At 39.3% G+C, this 22,673-nt stretch overlaps 1 protein-coding gene across 2 annotated transcripts; it reads left to right on the top strand.

The window, feature by feature from the left end:
- Positions 1-1,354: 1,354 nt before the first annotated feature.
- On the top strand, positions 1,355-21,604 carry RANGAP1 (Ran GTPase activating protein 1). Of its 2 annotated transcripts, none has more exons than XM_070946979.1 (16): positions 1,355-1,467; positions 3,768-3,923; positions 5,026-5,153; positions 6,013-6,072; positions 7,301-7,480; positions 7,937-8,071; positions 9,744-9,902; positions 10,405-10,518; positions 12,330-12,429; positions 13,035-13,119; positions 14,154-14,322; positions 15,425-15,544; positions 15,717-15,819; positions 16,334-16,422; positions 19,480-19,601; positions 20,859-21,604. In XM_070946979.1, the coding sequence occupies exons 2-16, from the start codon at positions 3,812-3,814 to the stop codon at positions 20,926-20,928; spliced, it is 1,746 nt and encodes a 581-aa protein (XP_070803080.1). In that variant the 5' UTR covers positions 1,355-1,467; positions 3,768-3,811; the 3' UTR covers positions 20,929-21,604. The 2 variants fall into 2 exon arrangements, with proteins under 2 accessions (XP_070803080.1, XP_070803082.1); XM_070946981.1 differs by lacking the exon at positions 1,355-1,467 and adding an exon at positions 2,234-2,301.
- Positions 21,605-22,673: the final 1,069 nt, after the last annotated feature.

The raw sequence follows: 22,673 nt of genomic DNA on the forward strand, positions 1-22,673 counted from the left end.
TAACCATTGAACCATCATGCCTCCATGTAGCTCATATATTATACGCTAAATAACAATGATGCTGCACTTGGATATCTATAATGCAACAAAACAAGATATATGTTCAAGGATGCTTGGCAAATAATATGAATGCACTGAAAATTTTGTTTTGTAGAATCTCACAAACTCCTCTCTATATAGTTGTCTTCCAGAACAATTGTAATAGATGCACCTCCACACTGAGTAAGCATTTGGGTAGTATTTTTAGGCAGAAAATGCAGAATAATGAGCAAGGGATGACAGGCAGAAAATGGCATTTTACAATGGCTTGAAACTCTATACAGTTCCTGGTTGAATTTACGAAGCTATCTTTGTATCTTTCCTGACATATGTATGAAATGTTTATGTCCTCACCTGCCTCGGTCTGTGCTTTTTTTTTTTTTAAACCTTTTTAAAAACTTTTAAAATAGCCTTTTGGTATTGCATTCTAGATAGATAGATATTTATTTCAGTGACTGACCAACAAATTAAACAGTTGCCTTCCTAAATGAGTAAAAAGAGTAAAAGAACAGAGCACAAGAAGCCATGGCTTGGGAAAAGAAAACTATTGTATTCAACTTCCTTTCTCCTGTCATACCCAACTCTAATAAACAAATAGGCAAAGCAATCTTATACACAGACATTTCGGTTTCATTCCTTGAAATAGACCACATTTTATCCATTGCTTTCTAATGCTGTGCATCAAGGTAAGCAAATTCATTTTACTTCCTCTAGTTTCACACCATTTATGTATAGCTTGCATTATTCATCACTCTATTTTTTCTTCACATTCCATTAAATATAATCCATAATTTAAAGTATTCACTTTAGGGAATTTCAACGAATGTCCAATAAACTTACTTTCTCACAACACGTTTCACAATTCATCGAATATTTTTAACGATTGCATATAAACATTAAGAATGTGATGAATTTGCAGACATAGAAATCAGGCTGTAACATTTCTACATATTACACAGATGGAAATATGCCAGAGAAGAGATAACTTTTTTTTTTGGACAAAAAACTACTTTGCTAATCCAACTCTCTTCTACACACATTTATCTCGCTGCTTCTAGCAACAAACCGCTCCATGAAAGAAAAATACCAACATTTCCCAGTACATCTTAATGTAAAAAACTACAACTCCCAGGATACTCTGCGCTGCCGAGCGAGTGGGCGAGCTGCACTGTGCAACACAAAATTATGACCTCTTTTCATCGTCACCGCCCTTTCGCTACAATTACCTCAGAGCCCCTTGCAAGGAAGGAGGAGCGTAAAGAGGCGAAGTAAGCCGCCCCGAGCAAACGCAAGCGGCCACGGAGCGAATCACAACTCGGAAAACGAAACTGCCGGCTTTCAAATCCTCCGCCTCCCTCAACGCCATCATCTTGGGTGGCTGCGGTGGCCGGAGTGGCTTCAACGTGACAGCGAGAACCAACGCGCCAGGTAGGCAGACGCGGCTACTCGCCCGCCGAAGCGCGGACAGTTGATTAGCCTGATTTATTCGAGGGTCGTTGGTAAATTGAGGGTGGGTTCGCTCCTCCTCCTCCTCCTCCTCCTCAGCGGTTCTGACTACGCCTGCGGGGACACGGAAGGAGCCGTATTGTGTGGGAGGAAGAAGGCGCTTCTGTCTTGCTTCCTGGGCTGCACGTGTTAGGGGTATGTACACGTGTAGAGGTGTCGCGGGTGATGGGGTTGCGAACGGAAAACATTCTCGGGCAATTGGACGTGACGCCGGTCTTTAAAACCTCCTTCGTACCGATAGGTTTTCCTGCCAAAACCTGCTTGTTCTCTCCCCTGTGTGACGTCATGCCCTCGTTGCTCTTCACGGGTGAGGCCAGATTAGGCTGAGTTATGTAAATTCTGAGCGCACGTCTGAACTGGGGCTGTCAGAAGGAGGACTTCGGTAACCGAGTGCGCTTACAGTCGCTATTGCGTTTACGTTGTTGGATTTTGCTTATAGAAGGGTGAGGGGGGGGTTGGTGGAAATTGAGCTGGTTTAAGCAAAATTATAACGTGTACCGGTACGAAACGGTTCTGTCATAGTGAAAAATAATAAGGATAGAGCAACTAAGATTTCTCTAGCCCTTTTGGATTTTTTTCCCTAATAAAAAAGTTGACATTCTTGAGCTGACCTCTAAAAAAATATTTTGTTCCAGAAATGGAGAGGAGATGATGGCAAAACATCAAAAAAAGGAGGCTTTCTAAAATACAGATTAATACTGCCAGTTTACTACAATCCAAAAGATTTGTGTTGGTCAGAAGATACAGACGACATTAGTAAGGAAAATATAGAAATAGAAAATAACTTCTATTTTTTTCCCCAAAGTAACAGGAAAATTAAAATCCTTAGTAGTATAACTATTTAGTTGTTGTGGAGTAAATAAGAACAGAAAGGAGTATTAGGTATGTTTGCTGCATTCAGTTACTTATAAAGTAATAAAGGGATACAATCTAATAAATAATAAAAGCATTGCAATGTCTGTTGTTTATTCCTTTGTTACTATTCAGCCACTCTTTTATATTTATATAGTGGCAAATAAGGTCATGTTATAAAATACAGGTAGCCCTAGACTTAATGACCTCAATTGAGGCCAAAATTTATGTTGCTAAGTGAGATATTTGCCCAATTTTACAACTATATTGCCACAGTTAAGTGAATCACTGCAGTTGTTAAATTGGTGTTAGTAATTTAATCTGGCTTCCCAATTGATTGTGCTTGTCAAAAAGTCACAAAGGGGGATCATGTGACCCCGGGACACTGCAACCATCATAATATGAGTCAGGTGCCAAACATCTAAATTTTAAACATGTAACCATGGGGATGCTGCAACAGTCATAAGTGTGAAAAACGCTCATAAATCACTTTTTCAGTGCCGTAACTTCAAACGGTCATTAAATAAATGGTTATAATGTAGGCTCTGTCAGTGCTATTTGTTCAGTTTCTTTGGAGGTTCATCTGTGGCTGGAACGGAACACTTGGGAATTAGAGTATATGGCTGGGAAATGTTTTTTTATTGAAGAAAAAAGAAGACTGATAGGAAATCTATTGACAGTTAAGTTTACTTTTTATTCTCATGAATTGTTTCTTGCTCAGGTTTGTATACAAAATAGGATGGATAGAAACTAGAAATAAAGAATTTTTATGGAATGAAAGCACAATTTACTTTTTTAAGAAAGGTGGATCTGGGCTTCTCTGGATGGTGAATTTGGCTATCCAACTAATCTGTTCAAAACCTTCCTTGCCCTAGTGCAACCTCTACCCTGCACTATCCATCTTTGCTTGAAATGTGTTAATACCAAAGCTAATTTATGCATAAAATAGCAGAAGCAGGGTGGTAACATCTGCTATAAAATGATGCTAAGTAACATGTTGTGATAAGCCAAGTAATATTTGGGCGAAATGGCCTGGCTGTTTTGTCTGAACAGAGCAAACATTGCTGTCTTCAAGCAAACTTTCAGTTTAGTTCAGTGGTATATTATTATGCAAGGTAATTAGAAATTACCTTATAATTAGAAATTACTACAGTTGAAAGTTTTATAGATTACTACATGGACAGTTGCTCTCTTTTCTTCACTTTCTTTTTCTAAGGTAGCAAAAAATTCAATAACTATGAAGCCATAGAACCAATACAATAACAATCTTTAGCTTCCCCTGTTATTCTATACCAAAAGAAAAGGAGGGGGAGTGAAAGAGACTAATTTGTATCTCTCACACACTTAGTTATTTCTCTCTTCTTTTCCAGCATCTTTCCCATCTGATATTGGCAACAGTTGGCACAGTTAAAAAATGGCATCAGAAGATATAACTAAGCTTGCAGAATCACTTGCTAAAACTCAAGTGGGCGGAGGGCAGCTGAGCTTTAAAGGCAAAAGTCTGAAACTCAATACTGCAGAAGATGGTAAGAGGATATGTTGTTGCTGTTAATTATGAGTGCTTCATTGAGTAGATGTATTACTTTTGCAGAGCTCATTTACTGTATTTTTAGGTGTATAAGACACACTCCCCCCCAAAAAAGTAGGTGGAAATGTCTGTGCATCTTATACAGCGAATGTTGCTGAAGCCCTGCCCACCCACCGGCCCCCACCCTTTGGCCTCTGCCTCCCAGCAATTTACCTCCTTGCAGCAAGCAGCCTGGTCAGCTTCAGCACAGCCTGATTTAGCACAAGCAGCTGATTGGCAGTTGGATCAGCCTCCTGGAATACTGCCTATCAACTGTTCCAGACTGCAGGGATTGCTGCCGCCGAGCACCCCATTTTTGGCCTTTGCGCACCCCCATTTTCAGCCTCCGTGCTCCCATTTTTGGCACATTCCAGGCAGTGGCGGAAATCCCTGCTGCCTGGAATGGGCCAAAAACGGATGCACGGAGGCCAAAAATGGGGTGCGCAGAGGCGGTGATAGGCGGCAGCAATGGGCGGCGATGGGTGGTGATGTTCCCTGCAGCCAGGAACAGCTAATAGGCGGTATTCCAAGAGGCTGATCCAACCGCCAGTCAGCTGCTTATGCTAAATCAGGTTGTGCTCAAGCTGACTAGGCTGTTTGCTGCAAGGAGGTTAATTGCTGGGAGGCAGAGGCAGATTTTTTCCCCTTGTTTTCCTTCCCAAAAACTAGGTACGTCTTATACTTCAGAGCATCTTATAGTCCAAAAAATACGATATATAAAATAAAAGCATAAATTATAATACCACCAAATAGACTGAATCCTAAATCATCGGTCTCCAAACATTGTGGCTAGGCCTGGCTGGGAGTGGGGAGAGGAGAACCGGGCCTTGCGAGCCCATATGTACTGGCTCACTGCTTGGATGAGTTGAGTGTGCATGTGTGTGTGCCAGCCCACACACATGTTATTTTGCTTTAAGACATCTTGGTAAAGAGTGCAAAATTTTAAATAAAAAGAAAGGAAAGCACGATTGGTGAAGAGACAATAGGATTTGAGGTGGAATTATAATGAGGATAGATGCAGTTTGGGTTAGAGTTCAGAAATATCCTGCCTATCTCTGCAGCTGAAGATGTGATCAAAGAGATTGAGGAGTTTGATGGGCTAGAAGCCCTGTGTTTGGAAGGAAATACTGTGGGAGTTGAAGCAGCAAAAGTCATTGCCAAGGCACTGGAGAAGAAATCTCAGCTCAAGGTGAGATTTTGATGTCTGATTATTCTGTATAATAATGAAATTGTACCTTAGATTTTAGGGTGGATAAAAATCAATGATTTTTTAAAAAAAATCAAAAAAATCAGATTTTTTTAATTTAAATCGGATTTTTTTTATTTAAATCAGATTTTATTTAAATCAGATTTTTTTGATTTTTATTTAATTTATTTTAATAAAAAACTTTTGGGGTAAAAATCTATAGTAAGATAGTTTTCTATTTAAGATACATAAATAATTTAGTTTATTCAGCATGAAATGGAGCTTAGTTGTGTAGCACAAGGCTGTATATTCTGCAACACTGGGACTATCGGTGAGTCAACAGCGGGTCAAAGGAGTAGCAGAGATGACAGTTGCTCTTTAAAAATTATGATTTAAATCGACTCGATTTAAATCAAATCCACCCTGTTAGATTTATTATAATTTTGATGTGTTTGAAGAATATTTTGGATGACAAGCATAAGAAACATTTTATAGGGTCTTAATTATTTTCACATTCTGAATAACATTAACTCTCAACCTTGCATACTCTGTCATATATCTCATACCCACCACTTTGTGTGGTAGAAGTTTTATGTTTTGGAGGGCGGCATTCAATCCTTCTCTGAAATTGTGACTAGCTTCGACTCTTGTTAAAATAAAGTAAACTAGTATTCCATGTTTGAACAAAGAGGATAAATAAATTTATGCACTCTTTGGAACTTGGTTATTATGCCAGCTTCTTAGTTTTCACATATAGTCATTTTTGCAATTATGCATATTGTTCACCAAGGACATCATAGAGAAAGTTTGTTATGTATCTTCTATGATTTTTACCATATTTATAATATATATATTATTCTAGAGGTGTCATTGGAGTGATATGTTCACCGGGAGACTGAGATCTGAGATTCCCTCTGCTTTGGTACGTGAAATATGTAACTATTAATATTATTAGCATGCTATTTTTTTAATGCTGCAATGTGGGAGTATCATCTGAGATTAATGATCAAGATGACAGCAGTATCTGATTTTTTATAGAGGTTTGGAAGCAAGGACCAACCAAAAGAACATTTGGAGACTAATGACAAATCAGTAATGTAGTATATATAAGAATCTGTGAAAAAGTCTCAGGTTCAGTTCTTTATTGTTATTTCCAGTTAAGACATTTCTCAGTAGAAAGGCAAAGATGGTTGGCTGACACTGCTGCTAGTCAGAGTAGGTCATGCTAAGGTAAACAAAAGTCTAATTCAGTTCAAGGCAGTGTCATGGGTCAAATATTTCTGAAACGTTGTAGATCAGGCTGCATTGGGGTTGTGTTTGACCTCGGGAGGGCATAGCCAGGGGGGCATGGCCAGCTCAACGTCATTCGTGTTGGGGGCATCTGTGGTGGCCTGAGTGCTCTGCCAGCAAAAATGGGCTCCCGAGCTCCATTTTCACCTGCAACGGCTTCCTGCAACCCTTTGCCAGCAAAAACAGAGCTCAGGAGGACCACCCATGGCACCCTTGCAAGCCCTGTTTTCGCTGGCAGAGGCACCACGGGCTAGTCCTTTGCCCTTGTTTCCAGGGCGGCCCTGGCTGCCATATCTAAGCACCCCATGGGCCAGATCCGGCCCCTGGGTCTTGAGTTTGACATTCCTGTTGTAGACTGAATGAATTGCCTTCTTTCTCTAAGCAGATTAAGGAAATAAATGAATATATGTTTTTAAATTAAAACTGAATTTCTCATGGATGTGTGTGTGAGAGAAAGGCTGAGTTTACATCTAGCATTATAGTAAGATGTGATTTGTTATTCCACATTTTTAAAATTTTGTGAGTGAGAAGGAGCATTCAGCTCAGCTGCTGATAAGTGAAGTCTATTAAAATCCAGTATTTTTAGGAATGCTTACTCAAAGGAATGTTCATTTGGAGCTTATTCCTGTATAAAGATACCTAAGATAATTTCCTATCAGTTTTTTTTCTTTTTATCACATATTATATAAGAGTTTAGGTATAGTCTTATTTGAAAAGTTTAGGGATACTGTACAAAGTATGTTCCACTTTTCATAACTTGAAACGATATATCATGAACCAAAAAAAAAATAGTATCGGCTTTGAACAAACATTTCTCTTTGTTAAAGGAGAATTTTGTTCTACCTTTTATCATTTGTCAGATTTCTCTTGGAGAAGCCCTCATTTCTGCTGGCTGCCAACTTGTAGAGTTGGATCTCAGTGATAATGCCTTTGGACCAGATGGAGTCCGTGGATTTGAGGCATTGCTGAAGAGCCCTACCTGTTTTACTCTGCAAGAACTCAAGCTAAACAACTGTGGCATGGGTATTGGTGGTGGCAAGGTAAAAATCATTTCCTGGATCTTTATGAAGTGGAAAGTAGAATGTTTGACTTCCAGCTTCCCTTGTGATTTGTTTCTACATACATGATGTATTGCTATAGATTGTTGTCTTACAAAGCCTCCCAAATTGATGGGGAAGTCAACGTCATTTACTCTAATGAAAAGTATACTGCCTTATTCTTGGCCTGTCCTAGAATGTTTTAGAAGGAACTCTAATTAAGAGATAAAGAATCTGTCTATCTGTATCCTACAGAGAAATCTGAGTTGAGTACATGCATTCATGCCAATTTCATGACCAAAATTACTCATTTTTATGTTACAATTGGGAATGTTACTAATGCACAATGTTACTAGCAGAGTGTCCATATCATGTATATAAAACTGCAGTTTAAATAATTTGTTCTCTCTAGGCATGGTGAATTGACACTTAGCAATGTCAACATTGTTTTTTCTTAAGATTTTAGCAGGAGCTCTGAAAGAATGCCACAGGAAATCAACTGCTCAAGGCAAGCCGTTGGCTCTGAAAGTATTTATGGCTGGCAGGAACCGCCTGGAAAATGATGGTGCAACTGCTCTTGCTGAGGCATTCACAGTGAGTATAAGAATTAGAGTCGTATCCCATTAAACAGTTATGTATAATTAACAAATAAGAAGGGAAAAACTAAGCCTTGGCCAGATATGTTCTGAAAAACATGAATATTTTTATTATCCAACTCTGATTTGTTGTACATTATGTTCTTACTAGCTGATGGCTGTTGGTACTGCTGATGGCTTTTGTAGTGGTGGTCAATTTCTCTGGGGAAACAGCCACTTCCTGAATGTATTTGGAGGATTCAACAAATTGGAACATTATATTAATAAAAAAGTGCCATCATTGCAATATAGATTGATTATTTTAGTGCAACACGTTTGGCCCAGCTGTCCTACTTGAATAGAAACCCGTTGTTCTGTGTCATATTTCAATTTACTGATAGTCTTTCGGTTCCAATCATTTGTTCAGCAACTATTCAGAGATATGACAGCATTTAACAAATGGTATATATGATCAATCCTAATGTTCTGGCCATTGTAGGATCTCCATAGTCACCTGATTGCAATTTTTATGTTTCCTGCCAGCTTCTCATGAGCAAAGTCATTGGGAAAGATGGCAGGAAATTCAAAGTTGTGATCATGTGAGGTCTTCATTTAATGACCTGCATAGTTCTCAGGTTATGATGGCAACTGTGACTGTCCAAATTGCTGTAGATAAGCAATGTAGTCATGTGATGTCACACTTTACAACTTCATTGCTTAGGGCCGTGATGGCAAAACTATGGCACGCATTCCAGAGGTGGCATGCAGAGCCCTCTCTGGGGGCAGGCATGCCATCACCAGCTGCTCTTCCGGATTCCGTTGTGCACATGTGCACCAGCCAGCTGGTCTTTACTCGAAGACCAGCTGGTGCGGTGGAACCCGGAAGAGAGCAGCTGGCCAATGTGCATGCGTGCCAGACCATCTGTCTGGCATATATGCGCACAATGGAACCCGGAAGAGCAGTTGACTGCTGCATGCTTGTGCGCCCGCCAGTGGCTCTCTTTCAGGTTCTGGTGCTCCGGCACACGCGCGCTCCAGTTTCAGCATTCAGTGCCGAAAAGGTTAACCATCACTGACTTAGGGGCAGAAATTCTGATCCCAATTGCCATTGTAACCTACTAGCAGTTGTATTCAAGCAATTATACGGGAAATGTAATAGAAAGATAAAAGTGATCCTAATATATGTTGTCTTAATACCTTTTGTTGGGACATATGGTCTTTAGACTGTTTTAGATTCTTATTTTATGGGCACATGGACTTTTGAAATAGATTGGCAAATTGAGCTTTACAACAAAAAGGTCCTTGAAACTGTTTAAAATCACTTTTGGCAAATAGGGTCCTCATTTGATAAATCTTAGTGTATTTAAGTAGGGCTGAGTATACAAAGATATCTACCTATCATTTTTGGTGTAAATAACGTTATACAAGGTACATGAGAAAAAGAAGCTAAATGTTGTACTTAATGTTTTTGAAAATAATTTTATTAAAAATTAACATGTATTGCACTCCAATTGGTGAATATCTAGAAGCAAACTCTAGGGCTTGAAATAGTTTCTACACTCTGCTATTTTAGATTAGAATAATATTTGCCTATGAAGAGTTTAAAAGGGGGTATAGAGATACATTTTTATTAGGAAAAATGATTTTATCTCTGTTTGAACAATGGCCTTCTGTGCTATCTTGATCCTCAGGTTATTGGTACTGTGGAAGAAGTTCATATGCCACAGAATGGAATCAATCATCCAGGAATTACAGCCTTAGCTGAGGCCTTTGCTGTCAATCCCTTGCTGAGAGTGATTAATTTGAATGATAACACTTTTACTGAGAAAGGAGCTATGGCTATGGCAGAAGTAAGCACTTTTCAATTTTGTCACCATTTTATATTAATATTGATTTCCACATTAATAGTGATTTGGATTTAAATCTAGAACAGCAATTGTGAAGTAAAATGGATTAATTGTTTAGAGAAAACAATCTGAGTTTTTGCCAATGTACATTACGTTTGCTTATATGTTAATGCATGTGAGATAGCAATTGTGGGGGAGGAGTTTGGAAACACTGTTGAATTTGCTAATGTAAAATACAAAATTGAACATCCCTGGGAAAAATTCAAAACGGGATTAGAGAAAATCATGAAGAGTAAGGGTACCATTTTATCTATAATAGCAGTGTGCCTCTAAATTTCTGGCAGAACCCAGACGGGTAAGCACTTGCACTTGGGAATTGTTTATGACCTCCTCTGAAATGCTGGATGCAACAGGTCTGATTCAGTACAGCTCTCTTATATTTTTAAAAGGAAGCACTTCTGTCAGGGTTGAATTAAGTCTGCATTGTTTTTTTTGTTGTATTCAGACCCTCAAGAAGCTCCGTCAAGTGGAAACAATCAACTTTGGGGATTGCCTGGTGCGTTCAAAAGGTGCTAGTGCTATTGCTGAAGCTGTTAGTGAAGGCCTTCATAAACTAAAGGTATTGGCCCACCATACTTGAATCCTATTTTGTATATTGCTATGTATGCGATGAGACAAACTAAATTATGTCTGACATGAATATGCTTATTGGGTGAGTTGTGCAGTGGCCTAGAAGTGGAGCTCTTGCCTCACAATCAGGAGGCTGTGAGTTCGATCCTAGGTAGAGGCAGATATTTCTCCCTCTGGGCACAGAGAATATATCTGCAGCAAAATCACTGCTTTGGCGACAGGAAGGGCATCCAGCCAGTAAACAATCAGCTCCATTCAGTTGCCCCAATGGGGTTGTTAAAAGGAAAAAAAATGAATATGCTTATTGGGGATTTTTAGTTGTGCCCAGCAGGCAGTGAAGAAAAATAAAGAGTAATCCTTCTCTGGAGCTATAGCCCAGACTGTTCTGCCCCAGCTACAGGTCCCAAGAAGTGTAGCACACACACACAGCTCCAAAAACTCTGTTTAATACAAACAGACCCCTTTCAAAATGCAGGCTTTAATCACCAATGTCCTTATCAGCCTGCTATGAATTACAGAGATTAAACAAAGTCTGACAAGGGTTGGCAATCAGCCCAGAAACCAAGTTGTAACAAAAAACTCACATTTGCTATTTGTGTGTGAACTTAAATAGGCTAAGGGAGTGGCCAATTAACCTCAAGCCTTACTCTTGAGGAGACCTCCTCCTGAGTAGCCACTCCTGCCTTTTGGCAGCCCTGCGTGCTTGAGCATTGAGAAGAGGCTCCTCCACTTCACTCTCTTCACTTGAAGGAGCCTCTGGAGGTTCTGAAGGCTCTGGCTGAGTCTCTGCCTCTGGCACCACATCCTCTTCAGCCTCCTCACTGTCCGACTTGAGCACTGGCTGCACAGGCTGCTGGCGCGACACCACACCAGCCTCCTCATCGTCGGGATCAGCCACAATCTGTGCAGGCCGCTGGCGGGCCACAACGCAGACTATCTCAGTGGAGCCAGTTAATGTCCTAGATTTGTTTGGCTAGGGCAGGACTAGAGCATAACTTCTGCTTCTGTAAGTAAAAGTTTTGGTATTAGAGATCATATAAATATGAAATACGTGCATTTTTGTATTTTAAGAAACCCATTTGGAGAACACTGGTCCAAAATCCTAAAATTTTGGTTTTTAAATCCTAAAATTATGTTACATCCATCTTACAGCTAAAGATACAGTCATGAGTTGGAAGTCAAGTTAAAAACACCAAGAACATTTCAAGCTACATGATGAAGTTAGAGAATCGTGTATATTTGGTTTAAGATAAATGTAAATTTTGTTTCTATTTATATTAAATTGAAATGAAGGCCAACATGCTATTCTAAAATATGAATGGGTAACTTCTTAAATCCTAAAGTTGAATAATTTGCCAGGTCAAGGTAGCGTATTTACATGCATATATCAGAGCCTTGGCATCTCACAGTAAGGATTGTGGTGAAACACAAGATTGTTTAATTTTCTGTCATAAGAAAATCGGGAAAAAAATACATTTCCTGAAAGCTAGTGAGAAGAATGGGGTTCTCTGCAGCCACATTTTATATGTCACATATCATCCAGGAACATAATTTATTCATCCGTGAACTTAAAAAGCAGCGAATCAGAAATGAAATCAATCAAGCAGTCAATCAATCAAAGCAGTCTTCAGAAATGATTATTTGTAATCCAAGCATCTTGTCGCTGTCCCTGTTGTTTCTGAATTGTTTTTTAGGACTCTGGATGATATGAATTATAGATGCCATGAGCCCACTTAAAAATATTTCTTGCATTCTTCCTAACCCAAGTATTCATATGAAACTTTACTTTCTGCTTTCTAGGAACTCAATTTATCCTTCTGTGAGATCAAGTTAGATGCTGGACTTGAAGTTGTTGCGGCTATTGAGGACAAGTCAGAGCTGGAGAAGTTAGAGCTCAATGGTACTGTATGTGATTGTGCTATAGTTAATAATGCTGTTTTTAGTAGCTAAAATCCTCAACCAAACTGTTGACTGGCTACGTCAAGCCAATGTATACCTAAATCTATATTTATAAATCTATATTTATATCTAAATTCCCTTCTCTTTCTCAAGTTCATTCCCTTTCATTTAACTTTCCACAGATTTTCAGTTCGTGATCTGTTCCCTATCTTCCTTTTACCAATTGCCACTGGATGCCTGGTCTCCTACCCTGTTTCCCCCAAAATAAGACATTCCCTGATAATAAGCCCAATCGGGGTTTTGAGCACATGGCAATAAGGCCCTTTAATTGCAGTATAGCATTTTTCATTCAGATATGATACCGTGTTTCCCCGAAAATAAGACCCTGTCTTATATTTTTTTTGAACCCTGGAATAAGTGCTTGGCCTTATTGCCATGCGCTCAAAAGCCCAATTGGGCTTATTATCAGGGGATGTCTTATTTTGGGGGAAACAGGGTACTAAAGCTTGTGATTTTATCCAGTTCTCCATATATAAACAGAGTTTTTCAAACTATCCTTTAAAATATATATACTTCTCTTTGTATATGCTTTTATCCTTGTCATAGGCAATTGTTTTGGAGAAGGCGGATGTGAACAGCTCCAGGAAATCCTTGAAGGCTTCAATATGGGAAAGATCCTAGGCACCCTGAGGTAAGATACTAATGGGGCCTCCAATAATTGGCTATTTCAATTTCTAAAAGATTTTTAATGTGTGAAATAGACACTTATTCAGCAACAATTAACTTCAGTGTACACTAACACTTTTGTTAATTCGATAAATTTCACTGCAGGACCCTTATTAAGCCAGAAAATTGTATTTTTATTTGCCCTGGATGTTTGGTTCTTAAATACATGTATTATATATACACAGTCTGTGAAATGATTTATTTAATATAATGGATATTCATGGCTGCAAGGCTCATTTAAGAGCCTTTCAGCAAAACCTCAATAGCAAAAGTGTACTGTGTGTAATATGGTTTAAGGTTAATTTATACTGTGGCTTTGGCAGAAGTGGAGAAATACACATACACATGTTGTTGTAATTGTTCGTTCTGCTTTTTCTTCACCCTTCAGGGTGCAAGCAGCTGAGCTACACTCCAGGGCTGTTGGAAATCATTTTGTTCCAGCTGCTGCCACAATTCTTTCCAATTTGCAGCAAGAAAATTTGAGATTGGGAAGATTTAAAAAAAAAAACCTATTGTATTCTACCTTTCCCCCCTCCCCCAAATTATTGAGTTGGAACAATCAGAATCTTGTCTCTTTTTCAAAGATTTGATATTTGAAAAGTTGCATTTATTGTCTTGGATTCTTCCATTTATTTCTGTAAATTATTGTCATTCATGAACTAGGGCTATCAGATTTTGTATTGCAAAAACCTGGAGGACTAGGTGGCAACAAATGCAGAAAATTCAAATTCATTGCTTCTAGCTAGTGATCAGCTAGATTTTTGCAGCTCAGACTTAGTATTTCCCTTACCCACACTAGAAGGAGTTGGGTTAGATTTAATATGTTATGAATATGGAAGTGACCTTGTGGACAATATGGTTACTTACTGTGTTTTGGCTATCCATTTCTTTATTTGTGTGTCTTTTCAATTTTATAATGATGAATACAAGCTGATTAGAAATAAATATCTGCATATGTCTCCCAATACTATGTATAATTATATTCTTGTATTTGTTTAGTGAGGATGATGGAGAAGATGACGAAGAGGAGGAGGAAGAGGAAGAAGAAGAGGAGGAGGAGGAGGAAGAGGAAGAGGAGGAAGAAGAGGAAGAAGAACCACTTCAGGTGCAGGAGAGGGGACAGGGAGAACAAGAACCCCTTACACCTAAAAAAATCTTAGAGGAACATGTAGGTATAAGCACACCTTTCCTCTTTTAAACAAGAACAACTGCTGCAGTTGATGTGCCTGGTGGTATCAGTTGGAAAGCTATTTATTCATTGTTGTCGTTTTTGCTTGTATAAAATTATTTAACATACTAAAGTAATACATTGCTGGCAAATTTATCATATAGTTGCTGGCTTTTTCAAATAATTATCCTTGAGGAATTACAAATGCATACACCTACTCCCGTTTAATATTGGTTTGCTGTTTTTCCCCTTGAAACTTAACATACTAAAATGTATACTTCCAAATTATTATGTTTTCAAAATACTGTAACCAAAAATAAAATTTACAAATAATTTATTTACTTGATTACATTTCATGTTTTTTCCTGTTAAGACACTTGGCTACAGTGTTTTATAAGTATGTAAAATTAATATGATGTACATTTAAATTTCCTAGTAAATGTAGCCATATAGACTAGATTTCTGCAGATGTTCTTGGAGTGTATTCCTAAGTTCATATCCAGGCCAAGCTGGCTGTTTTGTTTTAAAACTGCCTACATATTTTAAGCAATACAAATAAACTATTACTGTTTTAGGAACACAGACAAAAAAGCAAACAAAATTTAGAGATGGGCGACAAGAAGAGAAAAAATAGCAACTGACAATTCAACAGAATAAAAGCAGGAAAAGAAAAGCAAGGATAATTATATAAAAATCTAAAGGAAAGTGATTAGCTGAACAACCTTTCTGTAAAAAAGCAGAGAAAAGAGGAAGCTTTTCATATCCTTTGCTGTACAAAGTTACTGTTAAATAAAACTAGTCCTATGAGTGAATGAGAGAAAGATTATATTTCTCATCTAATATATTATTATGCTAGCAGGAATAAAAGAGATGACAATATTAGTATAAAATCAGACCACAAGATTAAAACTCTATCATCTTGGAGTGGTGACAAGATCTTAAAGGATATTTATCTTCCAATAAACTTGGAACAAGCTATACTACTTCTGCCAAAATTAATCCATGTTACTGCATTACCTGTTCCCTCATTTCTCATCTGCTACACAGCTTCTACTTTTTCTGTATTTTCTGGCAAAAGATTAATTTTCAGGATTTCTTCCAGGATTCTACACCATTATCCTCTCCTCTTCCTCCTGTTGATGTTGGCACCTTTCTAGCTTTTCCATCACCAGAGAAATTGTTGCGACTTGGCCCCAAGTGTTCGACGTTGATAATTCAGCAGGTAAACCATTGTTAATATTTTACAAAACACATTTTTCTGGGCACCATGGCTAGTTGCTCAGTAGTTCTGTTCTTCAGTTTTTATGAGGTTAAGTAATTGCACTGGCCACCTGTTCTCTTTCTAGTGCCAAACTATTGTAACACGTTTAATTTTGATATTATATTTCTTCTAGACAGACACATCTGACACAGAAAAAGTTGTTACTGTTTTCCTTAAGATCTCTTCTGTCTTCAAAGATGAGACCGTAGTAAAAACAGCAGTGTGTGAAACAACAGGTATGACTTTTTTTAAAGGCTTTAATCAGTACAATGATGATATAAGCAGATCCATGTGTATAAAAACCTATTTGATAAAGTTGCCATCAGATTCTTAATAACCTCTCTCTTTTTGACAATTTCAGTTATAGTCTCCTGTAGCTCAGGAGATCAAATATATGGAGATTGGGACAGATGCTAGCTTTTTGAATGTTCCTTTTTATGCACTATTTTACAAAACAGGTCAATTTAAAATTAGTTTTGCTTATTTCTATAAAAATATGCTGCCTTTCACTATAGGAACTTAATTCATGCTCTTGGATCCTGAAATAATGTGCATAGTAATGGGAGTTGCAGCTACTTATTTTTTCCTTTGGGTTTATTTTTAAATATTTGAAATTGTTAGGACGACTGTGATGATGCTAAACGTGTTGTCTTTCCTTAGACTATGGGACATAGGCAGTAGGCCAAAATCAAATGATATTTCCCTAAGGACTGAAGTTTCCATGTTTCTAATACAGTTGGATCTTTTTAGATGCTTTGATGGGAGAAGCTTTTTCATCAGCCAACTTCAATTCTGATGCTTTCATAACAAGTCTTTTGATTCACATGGGATTGCTAAAAGTAAGTAGACAGAGACAGGTGATTTTTGATAGCTGTGAGGTTTGATTGTATATTTTCTATTCCAAAAAGCACAGTAGGTGATGATCTCAAACCAGGTATGATGGCACATGTAATAAATTACAGAATGATAGAGTTGGAAGGGACCCAAGGTCTTCCAACTTCTAGTTGGAACCAGTCTTCTAGTCCAACTTCCTGCAACCGTTTGTAATTACATGCCAGTTGAAAAGTATCCAAAGTTTGATCATGTGACTGAGTCAACCGTCATAAGTATAAGGATGGGTCATATGTCACTTTTTGATGGAACTGATGCCTGATTTGATGGATTTGATGCCTGATGGAACCTGACAGGTTCCAGATGGAGCTTGGGCCATTTCCTGAGGCTCTGGCACACGCCTCGACTGGAGACCTAGTGGCCGCCTGGGATAGGGCGGCCACTGGAGCGCTGGACCGGGTTGTGCCTTTGCGGCCTCTGACCCGGCGCCGATCTCATTTAGCTCCTTGGTTCACTGAGGAGCTGAGGGAGTTGAAGTGCCGGAAAAGACGCCTAGAGAGTAGTTGGAGGGCCAGCCTTTCTGAATCTGACCGGACACTGGTAAGATCTCATATTAGGAATTACCTAGTGGCGATAAAAGCAGCGAAATGTAGCTATTTCGCTGCTCTTATTGCGTCATCAGATAATCGCCCGGCCGCCCTGTTTAGGGTGACCCGCTCCCTGCTCCACCAGGAAGTGCGGGAGGACCCCTTGGAGGGTAGAGCCGAGGATTTTGTTCAATATCTGTATGACAAAATCACTCAGATTCGGGAAGATCTGGACTCCGACTGGGTAGTCTCAGGGGGAGGGACTGGGGCAGGTCTTGAGAATGTTATCTGGGATGAGTTTGATCCTGTGACCCCTGAGGACATGAACAGGATTCTGGGTAGACTGAACGCGACCACTTGTTTATTGGACCCGTGTCCCTCCTGGTTAGTGCTGGCTTCCCGGGAGGTGACACGAGGCTGGCTCCAGGGGATTATAAATGCTTCGTTGGGTGAGGGTGACTTTCCTGCCGCCTTGAAAGAGACGGTGGTGAGGCCTCTCCTCAAGAAGCCTTCCCTGGACCCGGCAATGTTGGTTAATTATTGTCCGGTCTCCAACCTTCGTTTTGTGGCGAAGGTTGTTGAGAGTGTGGTTGTGCAACAGTTCCCCCAGCACCTGGATGAAACGACGTATCTGGATCCGTTCCAGTCGGGCTTCAGGCCCGGGTACAGCACAGAAACGGCATTGGTCGCGTTGGTAGATGATCTCTGGAGGGCTCGGGACAGGGGGTGCTCCTCTGTCCTGGTCCTGTTAGATCTCTCAGCGGCTTTTGATACCATCGACCATGGTATCATGCTGCACCGGTTGGAAGAGTTGGGGTGGGAGGCACTGTGTTGCGGTGGATCTCCTCCTTTCTCTCTGACCGGTCGCAGTCTGTGTTGACGGGGACAGAGGTCGACCCTGAGGCCCCTCATATGTGGGGTGCCGCAAGGGTCGGTCCTCTTGCCTCTCCTGTTCAACATTTATGTGAAGCCGCTGGGCGAGATCATCCGTGATTTCGGGGTGAAGTACCATCAGTATGTTGATGACACCCAGCTGTACATCTCCACCCCGGATCACTCCAACGATGCCCTTGAAGTGATGTCCCGGTGCCTGGAAGCCGTATGGATCTGGATGGGGAGGAACAGGCTCAGGCTCAACCCATCCAAGACCGAGTGGCTGTGGTTTCCGACGTCCCGATATAGTCAGTTGGCGCCATCACTGACTATTGGGGGCGAATCATTGGCCCCCACGGAGAGGGCTCGCAACTTGGGCATCCTCCTGGACTCACGGCTGTCTTTAGAAGAGCATTTGATGGCCGTGACCGAGAGGATTTTTCATCAGGTCCGCCTGATTCGCCAGTTGCGTCCCTTTCTGGATCAGGACTCCTCTCGCACGGTCACTCATGCCCTCGTCACCTCCCACCTGGACTATTGCAATGCTCTCTACATGGGGCTCCCCTTGAGGAGCACCCGGAGGCTCCAACTGGCTCAGAGTGCGGCCGCGCAGGTGGTAATGGGAGCGACATGGCGCTCCCATGTAACACCTCTCCTGCGCGAGCTGCACTGGCTCCCGGTGGTCTTCCGGGTGCGCTTCAAGGTTTTGGTTACCACCTTTAGAGCGCTCCATGGCTTAGGACCTGGTTACCTACGGGACTGCCTACTACCACCAATAGCCTCCCACCGGCCAGTATGCTCTCATAGAGAGGGACTCCTCCAGGTGCCATCAGCCAAACAATGTCGACTGGCGGCCCCTAGGGGGAGAACCTTATCTGTGGGGGCACCTACTGTCTGGAATGAGCTCCCCCCGGAGATACGGAGGATCCCGGATCTGCGCACCTTCCGCCAAGCTGTGAAGACCTTTTTATTCCACCAGGCGGGCTTGGCCTAATCTTTTCCCTCTTTTTAATATGTAAATTTTAATCTGCTTTTAAATTATTGGGGCGTTTTAATTTGTCTGGGCCAAAATGGTTTAATTCGATTTTATCTGGTTTTTAAATTTTTTGTATCTATGTATTTTATTGTTTGGCTGTTCACCGCCCTGAGTCCTTCGGGAGTAGGGCGGTATATAAATCAAATAAACTAAACTAAACTAAACTTTTTTCAGTGCCCTTATAACTTTGAATGATCATTGAACAAATAGTTGTATGTTGAGGTCTATCTGTATTTATATTTGGAAAGGCAAAGATCAAGTCTTGGTATGTTCAAGCAATAATTTAATGCAAAATTCTATCTTCTATCAATCTTTATGAAAATGGAATCAATATGATGGCATCACACCATACTATTTTGGGAGACAAAAAAATGAATATGGAGCTATCCCAGTTCAGTGTCTGAATTTAGAAAGGTTGCTGAAGGATTGCTGGAATGTTTGCAGAATGGAACAAAATGAATTCTGTGTGGTTATGGGAGGTGGTGAGGACAATACTGTGCAAATTTTGCTGGCCTTTCTAGATATAGTAACTCTCCTTTTAATCTTCCTTTTTTTCTTTTACCATTCAGAGTGAAGAGAAGATCAGGGCTGTTCCGAGCCTTTATGGCCCTCTGATGACGCTGAACCACATGGTCCAGCAGGATTATTTTCCCAAGTCCCTTGTCCCAATTCTCTTGGCCTTTCTCACAAAGTGAGTATTGTGATCTCAGTGGAAACATTAGCAATACATGGGGAGGGGGAATCTAATAGTTCATAGGAATTAGTGTTCCTGAACCTATTGTTGAGAAAAGGTAATGGACAATATTGACACTGTCAAAGAATTGTTCTTTTATAGGAGCTGCACTTGCTCCCAACATTTGTCTAAATGTTATTACTTGTTAAATTCTCTATGACTTAGAGAATAACTATAATAAATAAATAAAACTGGGTACAATATAGCATTTTTACATTAAGATGTTAACAGATAGTCCTCAATCTATGACCACAATTGAGGCCAAAAGTTGTTTTTTTGCCCCATTTTATGACTTCTCTTGCCACTGTTGATAGTAAGACGATTGTTAAGTGAACCTGGCTTCTCCATTAACACTGCTTGTCAGAAAGCTGCAAAAGGTGATCACATGATCCTGGTACATTGCAACTGTCATTAGTACATGCTAGTTGCCAAGCAACTGAGTTTTAATGAAATGACAGTCTTAATTCACTTTAAGTCAAGGACTATGTATGTTTCTTTTTTCCACTATGTGCTGAATATATATTCTATGATCCTAGATTTTCCTTTCAATCCAAAAGCAGTTAGAAAAAGTGAAAAATCTTCCAGTGAAATATTATGGAGAGTTTCTTGGTTGATGCAGAAAAAAATATTGAAAATTTTATTTTCCTTAATAATCTATAATGTAGATTATTTCTAGTGTAAAATTAATCAAACAATATTATTACTCTCTGCTTGTATAATACATACTACATGAAATCTGAATGCATTTCATAGTGAAAGCTGGTGCTGAGATCACACACAAAAAGTTGTGAAAGTCTAAATGGCTTACTACTTTTTTTAATAACTTGCATGGTGTATTGTCTTGCTTATCCATGGCCTTTGTGTTAGTGAATGTAGGTTGCTGAAGTCATGGAGAGAATTGCCTCCTTTGGAGAGATTTCCTTTCGCTTTTGCTGCACAAATTTGATATTGTGCTTCATATCAACATTTTAAACTCTCAGAATTTTTCCTGTCCACAGCAGCCTTCTCATGTAAAGTAGAAAATAAGTACAGTTTCCCTTGATGTTATATAAATCTTCAATATTTCTTTAAAATATTTGATAATTGTCTATGAAAAGTTTCAGAATTCTTCTTGGGCAGAATGGCAGTTTGTACTCCCTCTTTAAGTATCAATGCAGTTTAAGAAATTTTGCAGAAAAAGTTTATTCCCTCATCATTTCCATTTTATCTCCATAGGCCTAACCGTGCTTTGGATCCCTGCTCTTTTGCTCGACACTTGCTATTACAGACCCTCCACCAGCTGTAACACAAAGGCCATGGTACTCTCTCTCACCCAAAGACTATCAGGAGAACATATTGAGATGGAGATCAAAGGCGTCAGAACCTTCAGGGGAAAATGTGCTTACTTGGTCACTGAGGCATAGGAAGTCTGGCTGCGTTTCTACTATTACAACCTTGGAAGAACTTTGCCATGTACTTTTTATGTTGCTGTTTGTTGTTTTTAAACTGTCTGTTTCCAAAACGAACTCTGCCTTCCCAGGAATCTTTTTTCTCTTTCTTTGAGATTTTTGTTTTTGTTTTTCTCTGTTGGTTTTGTCTCAGATTACTTTTTTTTAATCTGGGACTTCTCTTTCTCATTCATTGTTCTCAAGGTTAAGAACTTACCTAAGATCTCCAGATATGTTTCTTGGACTATTCTTTGGAGGTAACAGCAAAGGTCTGAAGCTTCCTTGCAAGTGCATTATGCTATGAACCTAGTGGGGAGGTTGTTTTCCTCCAGATATAGGCCAGCTCAAGACATAAAACAATATTACTGTTATTATTATTTCTTGCTGTTTTAGTTTCAGGCTATTCTGTGGCAATGTGGTATATTTTTTTGACCAAGAATATTTATGTGGAATCCTTCACCATTATCATTGACATTTTTACTAATAAGACAATTACTGGTGGTCTGCAAATGACTGTTAGTGATAACTGCCTTACAAATATAAATCTGTCTAATTAAAATAGTAGTTCAGAATAAATGTAATCAATTTTGACTGGCCTTGGGTTTTATTTCTCCCTCTTTTTCTTCCTGGTCCTTTTCAAATGGGAAAAAATGGTGAAGATAAAGGAGATTTTATCAAAAAGTCTACTTTTCTGCTGTGCTAGTTAATACATGTCCTCGACTTACATCAGTTCATTTAGTGACTGTTAGAAGTTACAATGGCACAGAAAAAAGTGACTTATCAATATTTTTCAGAGTTATGACCATTGCAGCATTTCCATGGTCATGTGATTTACATTCGGATGCTTGACAACTGACTCACGTATATGACGGTTGCAGTGTCCTAGGGTCATGTGATCACCTTTTGCAAACTTTTGACAAGCAGTCAATGGGGATACCAGGTTCACTTAACTGTGTTACTAATTAAAAAAGTGCAGTGATTCACTTAACAAATGTGACAAAAATGGGGCAAAACTCACTTAACAAATTTCTCACTTAGCAACATAAATTTGAGGCCTAAATTGTGGTAGTAAGTCAAGGATTTCTTGTACCTGTAAGTCTAATAAGCTCCTATTATCCTCCATTTAATTTCCTTTTTTATATTTCAAAATCATAGTATTTTTCCACTTGTATTCTTTTATGAGCTGTTTCAAAGCCTAACTAGAGAAGAACATGTTGCAAATTATTCTTGATTAACGGGTGTTTATTTGCTTATTAAAATTAAAAGACAAATCTCTAAGCAAATTTCCATAAAAACAATAAAATTAGTCAGCTACTGGTCGTTTTTTGAAAACTTGCACATTGTCCTATTCTGACTAGGCTATCTGAATAAGTGTCTTTGGAAGTAAGGTATTGTACTTCCATAAATGGTGTTCACTAATGTATAGATTTCAAATGTTAACTTTTCCAAAAGCTCTATTTTTCTTTTTTCCATTTGTAATTTCTTCCGTTAGAGGAAATGGTTGTTTTCCTGTTGGTGTTTAAATTTTGTTCCCCACCTAGATGGCAGTTACTAGTCAACTATAGTCAACCTTGAAAAAATTTAGGTGAGATTCTGAGTACTT

Source organism: Pituophis catenifer, unplaced genomic scaffold (assembly GCF_029215685.1).
Source record: "Pituophis catenifer annectens isolate HBS135680 unplaced genomic scaffold, rPitCat1.0.hap2 SCAF_7, whole genome shotgun sequence".
NCBI classification, from domain to species: Eukaryota; Metazoa; Chordata; class Lepidosauria; order Squamata; family Colubridae; genus Pituophis; species Pituophis catenifer.

Bases quoted from the DNA above. Each gene is read 5' to 3' on its own strand.
- RANGAP1 (XM_070946979.1), top strand. From the start codon at position 3,812: ATGGCATCAGAAGATATAACTAAGCTTGCAGAATCACTTGCTAAAACT. The intron at 5,154-6,012 runs GTGAGATTTTGA...ATATTATTCTAG, and splicing joins AGAAGAAATCTCAGCTCAAG to AGGTGTCATTGGAGTGATAT. The intron at 15,820-16,333 runs GTATGACTTTTT...GGATCTTTTTAG, and splicing joins AGCAGTGTGTGAAACAACAG to ATGCTTTGATGGGAGAAGCT.